At 38.6% G+C, this 9,655-nt stretch overlaps 1 protein-coding gene across 1 annotated transcript; it reads right to left on the reverse strand.

Annotated features, from left to right (window-relative positions):
• Positions 1-3,781, reverse strand: xbp1 (X-box binding protein 1). Its single transcript, XM_039771409.1, is given in 6 exon segments — positions 1-921; positions 1,388-1,462; positions 1,465-1,548; positions 2,440-2,559; positions 2,645-2,741; positions 3,483-3,781. Coding segments are annotated over 6 exon segments (1,185 nt in total). The 5' UTR covers positions 3,710-3,781; the 3' UTR covers positions 1-339.
• Positions 3,782-9,655: the final 5,874 nt, after the last annotated feature.

Raw genomic sequence — 9,655 nt, forward strand, 5'->3', positions numbered from 1 at the left:
GACAGCGGTAATTGCACGTTTTTAATTGCTCAAAGTAACAAAAATTACACGAAGAAAGCAACCTTTGAAGATGGTCATTATGCATGACACTATTTACATGGGGGGAAAAAACACTTGCATAAACAGACAAACGAACATTGAACAGTTACACTAAAAATTAATAAATAGCTTTTTCTGACAGGATATTAGAAAAATACATCTGCTACCCTATAACCCTTTATAGCACAAGATGGTAACATTCAGTGGGTATTTAAGGAATTAAAGCCATTAGGTAGGGGCACCACTCCCTTTTCAGACTGACATTTACATATTGCATATAATACTTTTCTCTAAATAGGCCTAAACACTGATTAACTGGGGAAAAAGTTCATTGGCAAATGAATCATCCCAAGAGTGGTCTGAACACAAGGAAGGAGAAGTATCACTGAAGGGTGAAGGGGATCTCTCAATTCCAGAGTCACTGGCAGAATCCATTAAAAAACTAAAATAAGACTCTGCAGCATTGCATGACACCTGTGTTGCCAAAGTCAAGAAATCATCTACTCTTAGAGTTTGGACTTCCTCCTCATCCAAAGGTTCATCCTTCACACAGACAGACAGACTCTTCTCCTCCTTATCCTCCTCCTCAGTGTCCATAACAGCAAAGGTTGCTTCTTCAGGCTTCATTACTTTGGCAGATTCCTGACCCAGTTTCAAAGATGCATCTTCGGCCAGGGGCTTGGTGTATATGTGGTCAAAATGGATCAGTTCATTAGAGGCTTCCAGCTTAACTGGTGTGGACCCCAGAGACGCAGAGGTGGGGGTAGGTATGGGATCTGTTTCTCCAGCTTGAGGTTCTGTGACCTCAAGAATGTCAGGAGATGCATCCTTGAGTAATATTGTTGGGTCAAGGATGTCCAGAATACCAAATAGGAGATCAGACTGAAATGAAAACAAATACATATTTACTGTGACAGAAAGGGTATGTACTCTGATTGGACCTACAAATACATATTTACTGTGACAGAAAGGGTATGTACTCTGATTGGACCTAACTGTCAGGGGGGGGGGAGAAAAAAAAAAACTTGTCGTTAAACTGAAACCCTGCCTAACTAGCATCTTATTAAACAAGTACAGTAATTGCATATTAACCTTGTTACAGCACAAAAACAGATTACTTTCCTCAAATTCTGCCACTGAGGAGCATATAACATACAGTACCTAATTTGTGCCCAAGCCAAACTCTAGAATGTTTTTGCATACCACAACCTCCACTATACCACTTTCAATCTAATATAAAAAGTGGGCCTCATTGCACTATATAATACTGCAACCCAGTTATAACTGCTTACCCAAATCTTAACAGTCAGTTCCTAACTTGTACAATGCATTAACCAAGAACACTTACCTCAGAGTCTGAAGAGCAAGAGCTGTCAGTATCCATGTGGAACTGCTCAGTTTTGAAGACGTCTGGGCCTGCACCTTCTGCAGAGGCACACATAGTCTGAGTGCTGCGGACTCAGAAGACCCGGTCATCAGACTGATCACTTCTCCATGGCACTGCTCCACCTGTGGAATAAGAATTGTCAACGGTCACAAGAGCATTTGGGTCATTCTGGATAGACAAATTTTATTTTCACTGTTTTTGACAGCATATTCTCAGCCGACACTCTAGAGCTCCAGCACCTCACCTTACAAAAAAATTCAACCAGAAAGAACAGACAAAATGGGTTTGCAGAGTAATATGGACTTAGAACTGCCAGGTGGTCTAAATTAAATAGTTGCATTACCATCATACTTCCTTTAGCAACATTTGTTTGATCTCTTAAAACTCCATGTGATTTTAATGTCTAATCACTAGCTAAATGTTTAAATGTTTCCTGTGCTTTAGCAAAATCCCATATATAAACAGCCCACACTTAATTTTGCTACTCTTTAATTATTATGTCCCTGTTAATTATTAATTATAAGCATTGGTCCATTTTACAAACATCCATGTATTAAGACTTTTGCTCCAATCGGGACTATAGCTTATCCAGACATCATGATAGTTGCCCTAAATTCATGGTGTACACCAAACTGAGAAAGGCTAGAGGGCTTAAAATTCATCAACTATTAATGTGTAGAATCTGGTTAGCATAACAAACTTTATAGCCTCCATCAGAAAAACTATCACTTCTCTTTTTCCAGTACCCAGGGAACACAAACTCAACATAGCTCAATCAATACTAAGTGAAATCTGCACTGATTGAAACCGTTGTTAAAACAGAAAACTGGCCGAAGCCAGCTGCTGCATTCAAATTTGGGCAGACTTTTTTTTTTTTAATAAAAAAGGAAAATGCATACTGCCTGGAAGGCCAGCGATATCCATCTCACTCCCATCTGATTCCCAGACTAACCAAAAAAAAAAAAACTGCTTTCTAGAGACAATAGGACAAGATGCAAAACAATGAAAATTACCTTTTTCTCTTCAACTTCCAATGTGTCCAACCCCAGCCTTTGTCTCAATTCCTCATTCTCTGTCAAGAGACCATGCGTTTTTTCTCGTAGCAGCCGGTTTTCGATTTGAAGTTTCTGGTTCTGTGCAATACATAATTGAGGTTACTGATGTGTGGCCAAAGCAAAAATGCAATCAAGAAGCTGACGACAAGGAGACTAACTGTACCTCCATTTCCAGCTCTATCACTTGCTGTTCCAATTCACCCATTTTTGCTTTCTTTCGATCTCTTGCAGTCTGTGCTGCTACCCTGTTTTTCAGTTTCCTAATTAAAAAAAAAACACCCATAGAAATAATTTAGAGGCAGGCAATTTTAACAGGCGTTCAAGATTTACAGACTACAAAAAAAGTTTCCAATTGACATCACACAAGAGATGGAGTTGCCAGGGTTCCCTAATACATCAAAGTTGGACCCCACTGCCACACAGTTACCATTATCAGTGGTAGCAGTGGTCGGATGCAGTTAAAATCAACTAAATAATCAGCTGTCTAAAATGTCTTATGACGTGCTTTTACTTTGTCCTCTACATTTACCTCATAGGAAGATCTGGTACGACTAGTGGCCTTGTGAGACACACTAGCACAAAAAAGTTTGATTATGAAGTGGTTACTGAACTATAGATCACGATCCACTAGGGTGGGGAATTTTATGCTTGTCACACTTAATATTGGCAAGCTAATCTATTCTTTAATTACTACTTTAACATTTCTTTTCTGGGGAAAAAAATGCAGCTCTCATTAGTGCATTTAAACTAATACAACGTCACTTCAGATCCTATTAATGGAAGAAGCTAGGACAGCACAACGCTTGCCTCCTGTCCCACCCCTCCCGGCCATCTTGCCACGCAGGCAACGGCATATCCAATGTCTATCCGTGACGTTATTTGTCGGCGATGACTGTATGTCACCAGCCCGGTGTCAACACAGTACAATCGCTCTTTCATTTAGCGATACACGCACATAACCCACAATTTCACCTGACACAGCCCCGTCTCGACTCTCCTACCTCCGCAATGCCTTTTCTTCGGGGCTCAGGTGTGTAAGACGCTGCCGCTTGCGCACCGGCTGCCCGGATCCATTGGTGTCTGAATCCGAGGCCGCCTGAGGAGTGGCCGGTAACATCAAGGATACAGAACGGGTAAAGCCGCCCTGCTGTGACGGCGTTGTAGTCTGCTTTCCTGAGATGAGAAGAACTTTGTGGGCGCCGGCTGCGCCAGAAGAAATAACAACCATACTGCTTTTCTCTTCGGCGATTCCTTACACAGTCTGATGCGAGATTAGCAGCCCGAAATTTCTAAGGTCGTGTATCGCGGTGATTGGCCAGTGGATTGGCTGACGTCAGAGAGAGTAGTACCTATATTGGTCGAGCCGCTGATGTAATTTGCATGGGATGTGTCGTTAGTCGACAGACTCTGGACTTGTTTCTTTTCAATCTCCGCAACGTCACGGAGAGTTTTCTTATTGTTCTGTGAAATTTATTTTTTTTGTTTCAGTGGAATCACGTGAAAAAGTATATGAAAAAGAAACATACATTATAAAAAACGATGAATGATACTCCTTATTTGATCCAGTGATTTTCTAACTTGTTTAGCAAGTTCAAGTGTCACGGGGAGAATGTGCCCATCCAGGCGTCAATCCCTGAATAGGACGACAGTCCATCGCTGGACGCACACTCACACATACCAGTTTATTCTGTTTAATTATTATAATTATAATGCTAATTAGAAAAGGAGAGCAACATATAAAAAAATATTATGTCAAGCCTAGTTTTAGACGTTGCCTTTAATGGGTAGAACTATTCGCGGACACCGTACCTAACAAATGACTTTATTGTGTGTAACTGCTTAAGTAAACAAAGTTGGGGTTAATCCAAATAACATTTGATGCAAGCAAGAAGCAACTTTGAATAAAAAAAAACAGCATGACATACTGGCTCATTAATTTTATGTGTTTATTCCAGTATAGGATTGCACGAGTCTATCAAGTGGCATGTTTTGAAAGCATTTACCAAGTACTTTAATTAGGTTATTATTTTTTTATATTGCAGCATATACAGTAAGTGTCATTCAGGTTTATTTTTATGTAGTAAATTAAATTATTTGTATTTTATTTAACATGTTCTGTGTGGGATAACACAGCTGCAAAACAGGCTTTTTGATTTTCTGTTGTAGTGTATTCTGTATGAAATCTTTATGTTCTACCAGAATTTCTCCCACAGTTCAAAATGATGTAGCTAAGTTTAGCATTGGATAAATGAAAATGGGCTTTTGTGTCAAGACGTTCCTGACTTGAAATAACAGTGTAGCACTGGACTATAATTCATAAAATACTAGCTCAGTCTACAACAATGAGTGTCCCTATGCAAATCTTACATATAAACTGCAACTCTGTATTAGAGATAGTGTTATCCATAAAAGGGTACTGTATTAAATAAAGGTTGTTTTTATCTAATGCTGCCAGGTTAAGCTGCAGTTTCCCACAACCCTGTCCTGGACAAAACTGATTTATAAAATGGATGGATGTCCCATGCATTGCATATCCAATGAATATCATTTGCTTAAGATGTCAGTAGTGGGAATGGTATAGAAGACAGACTTGTTTTTATATGGCAAATGAACAAGCTTGTCTATCCTGTTCTCACAGTTTGTTCAGAATAATTTCCGAGTTGATATGTCAAGGTCCCCAAAGTCCTACTTGCTTCACTTTTATTTACTTGTGCCCTGCTTATGATGGCACAGTGCTGTCTTGTGGATCTAGCATCCCAGTTTCAAATCCCATACCTAGGTGTTTTGTATGTGGAGTTTGCCTATTCTCCCCATATCTGCATGGACTTTAATCCCGCATATACACACACATATATATATATACACACATATGTGTGTGTGTATATATACAGTATATATATTTACTGTATATGTATGTATGTGTGTGTGTGTGTGTATATATATATATATATATATATATATATATATATATATATGTATGTATATGTATGTGTGTGTGTTTAAGTGGCAACTTCAAATTGGATTTCTGTTTGTGTGCAAATTGGGCTCTGCAATGTTCTGTTGCCCCATCCAGTGTTGTTTCTTATGATGTGCCCATTGTTGTCATCATACTATCTGAAGCACCCTGACTGGGATCAAGTGGGTTTGAAAGGTTGTTACAATACTTGGAGAGTATCCCTTTTAATTTGACTCCAACCCCCACCGCCTATTTGGGAATCCTCACTTGATGTGGCAGGAGTCATCTTCAGGATGTGCAAAGCCACTGAATACCAGCAGCTGGCCAGGCTGACATTTAGATAGCACAGCAGATCTACCCACAAGGCAAATATTGACATGTCTGGCAATGGCAGGAAGCAGGATTCTGTGAACCCCTCAGAATCATTTTCACACCCATAGGACAGTGTTTGTTAAAGGGGACTTGACATATGCAGGTGTCCGCTTCCGCCCCTTACACACACACAGACACACACACACGCAAGCTCCTGAGCCTGCAATTTGATAACTTTTTTATATGTCACAGAATTAACACCTGCTGGTCTTTTTTATCTCCTAAGGTGCACTTTCAATTGGTCAGGCAATTTGCATTCTAAATCTAGCCCCTTTCATATGGAGCTTCATAATATGATACATTTGCAAATATGCATGAATACAGCTGATCACTTGTGTTTTTTTTGGTGTCCCAATCTCTAAGTCTATATCCCTTCTCCAAACAATGGCTCACTGTAAGGTGCACACCTTCACTAGTCACAATGAAGGGTTTGTTCATGTGTTACTTTTCTATCTAAACTATTTATTAAAAATAAATATGTTGTGTTATTAAAATGTAATGTTAATTTGGTGTACTGATTCTGCACTAATGGTTGACATCTCTGTTGCGATATTTCCTAAAATAGATCACACATGATTTAGTGTAAAACAGAATATTGCACGTAGTTTTAGAGTGTCGGGTCCAGACCTCAACCCTGAGTTCTGATCTGTGTGGAGTTTGTACATTTTCCCTGAGTCTGCCACATTACAATGATGTGCGTGTTTGGATATTTAGCACACCCCAGTATAACTGACCATGCCCTGCAATGGACTAACATGATTGGTGCCAGTACCTTACATTCTTGAATTTATGTGTGAATAAAAAAACAATTGAAGGATTTACAATGAAAGGACTTACTAAATGCATTGCAAATGTAGTGATTCTGTTTCTAAATTATTTTCACTTTAGGCCTTAATAAAATTTTTACTTGTGATTAATGAATTTTAACTCCTTCAGGATTTATCATATTTTTGATTGGACTGATTTTAATCTTTTAGTTATAAAAATTTGTGTTTGACGGCTGCATTATAACTCTTCTATAGTAATGCATTTACCTAACATTTAGTTGAAAACTGAAGGACTTAATGACAAAAATAGAGTAAAGGCTTCCGCAAAAAGACTCCATACCCCACACTTATTCCTAGATGGAATGCAAAGCATGATGGGTTATATGTTTCCCTTATGAGACAGTTGGGTGGAGCGAAGTAGACAGGAATTTTGCCCAGCAGCCTTTAATCAGGAGAAATAAAACAGAACACTCCCATTAACCTTTGGTCTTCAGACCCTTTGTTATTGCTGAGAGCTGAGGCCAGTGATAACAATGAAGCAATTGCTTCAGCTGATGTAAAGAGACACAGAAAAATACAAAATCTCTGTATATAAAATGATAATGTCTGTCTGTCTATCACACAATTACCCACAACCTAGTGGGGCTAAAAAATTCTTTATTGAAAGCTGAATAAGCTGATATGTTCTGGAAATTCTAAAAAATAGGTACTGGCAAACTGGTGGGTGGAAAAGATTTTGTAAATGAAGCACAGTACCTGCATTCCCATCCAGTGATAATCCCTGGATTATTAAGATCTTCTGTTTGTAAACACCTGGTGCAGAGGTTACTGTTGTTTATATCTAGATTTTTGTAACATTTAATTTTAGGACTGTAAGTCAGAGTGTTTCACTAGTAAAGAAATAAGAGGATGTTAACGTGATCATTCGTCCTTCCACTCTTTTTAATGTAATCTATCCATTAGAGTCCCAGAAGGCTACCTTTTTATGGCACCTTTCATATTCAGCTGAGTCTTTTATGAAATATATTTTATGTAGCACCATTTGTTGTGAGAAATATCACAAAGTGCAATGCAAGGCTAATTATTAGGGGGCAAACATTAATGTTTTTTTTTTTTGTCTGTATGTATTAATTTCATCTAGGACTTTTAAGCTGTGCCTTTGAGACTTAACCCATTGCTGTGTCCCAGTTATCATTCCTTCCAACATGCTTACTTTATTTATATTTTTTAACAGAGGTATTACGACCATAATTTGACCTAGCAGCATCAGGCATTAGGCATTAGGTAGAAACAAATCAAACGCAGAGTATTAGTCCACTGCAAAGTATGGAGGGTTTTTTTTTTGTTTTTTTTCAGGCTAGGAGGACTCATACATTTGAATCAATAGTCAAATCTTTAGGGATGTGAGAGGAAAAGCAATGTCCTTGATGAAAACCCATGCAGACATGGGGAAAACTTTCAAACTTCATACTGTTTCCAAACTGAGATTCAGGTGGCTGAAGATGTGAGGTAGCAGCATTCCCCTCCATCTTTTTTCCATATTTATTCTAATCTGATCATTAAAAGAATGTTGGTGGTTAAGAGCTGTACTCTAGCCTAATGTCAACGCAGTATCAACGTCATCTGTGTTATGAAAATGGTGTTAAATTTCTGCTTGGTAACCCTGTTCTACTCTGGCCTATATGTTAGTTTATAAGAAATATACGTCAGCAAGCCATGTAGGGCTAAGTGGCAGCGAGTGGTCACTGTGACATTAATGCATACATAATACAATTAAACAGAAGGAGATGAAGAAGGAACTTAAGTCTCACAAAATCATTCATCTAATTCACCCCACACTCTACATTCATTACACATTATACCTGCTTGTTATTCAGATTGCCAGACTAATGCTCCTTCTGCTTGAATGCACTGTTCCCGGGCATGTTGGGTTTTGCATTGATGATTAGGAACTTATTTACATTTCTGCCCCCAGCTTGTCTACTGTCTTTGTGCAAAAAAGTGCTGACTATAGACTTCTAAGCAGATAAGGCCTAGTTATTTCTTTGGTGTGTGAATGGGATCCCAAAGTTCCATGTTGAAACAGACATCCTTCTAGACGATAGTGCCTGGGCCAGGATTTCAATCGGTTAGTTTTTTCAAAATATGAACAGTAATTGCTAACTGCACAAGACACTGTAGAAAATATACATTGATAGTTACTTTATTCACTGTTAAAGGTGGTATATAAAATTAACTTAAGTAAAATGCATGTTATTTGAATGTCCTCCTTGTGCCTTTGTGAGTTGCTCTCTGTAGACCCTAATAAGATATACAAGTTAGATTCATTGATAACTGAGTGCATGAGTAATCCTTGCGAAAGACTGGCTTCCAATCCAGGGTTGGTTCCCATCTTACACTCAGTGCTCCTGGATAGGCATCCCTCAACCCTGCACGGAATGAAAATTAAATAGATGATGGCCTTGTGTATGCTCGACAGCAGGCTGTCATCCCATCTGGACGTGGTTCCTGTCTTTTACCCAGCACTTACCCTGTTGTGATCTTGAATAGGATGAATCATGTTAAGGCATAAACAAGTAGATGGCATTAGCCATTCCTAAGACTCCTATAGATCAATTTGAAAGAAATTTCATAGTCAAACATAAAATACTCTCCAGTTCAAAAAAGACTTTATGATAGTGTTAACAAAAGAAAAGTTATTTATCAAGCACTATGGTGGTGGATAGGGTACACAACAAAATGGTTAGCAACACTGACTTGCAACTTCAGGTACCTAACTTCAAAACCTAGGTCAGTCGCTGCCATGGAGATTTTTTTTTCTCCTTCTCTGTATGATTTTTCTCTAATTCTTATTTTTTATTTTCTCTCACATTTCAAAGATGTGTGTTTTGTGTGTCTGATATCCCATTCAGAATTGCTTCTTGCCTTGCAGTCAACGCTGCCAGCTATTGAAGAAACATAGGCTGTGCAGGTGAGGCGAATGTACCGGAGCTTATTGACTGACTTTTTTTGTTTCATTAGGCTTTTTTATTATTGAAAGGGTTCATGGTGTCATTATGTTCTCATCTCCATGTAGCTT

This window comes from Polypterus senegalus, chromosome 12, assembly GCF_016835505.1.
Source record: "Polypterus senegalus isolate Bchr_013 chromosome 12, ASM1683550v1, whole genome shotgun sequence".
Lineage (NCBI taxonomy): Eukaryota > Metazoa > Chordata > Cladistia > Polypteriformes > Polypteridae > Polypterus > Polypterus senegalus.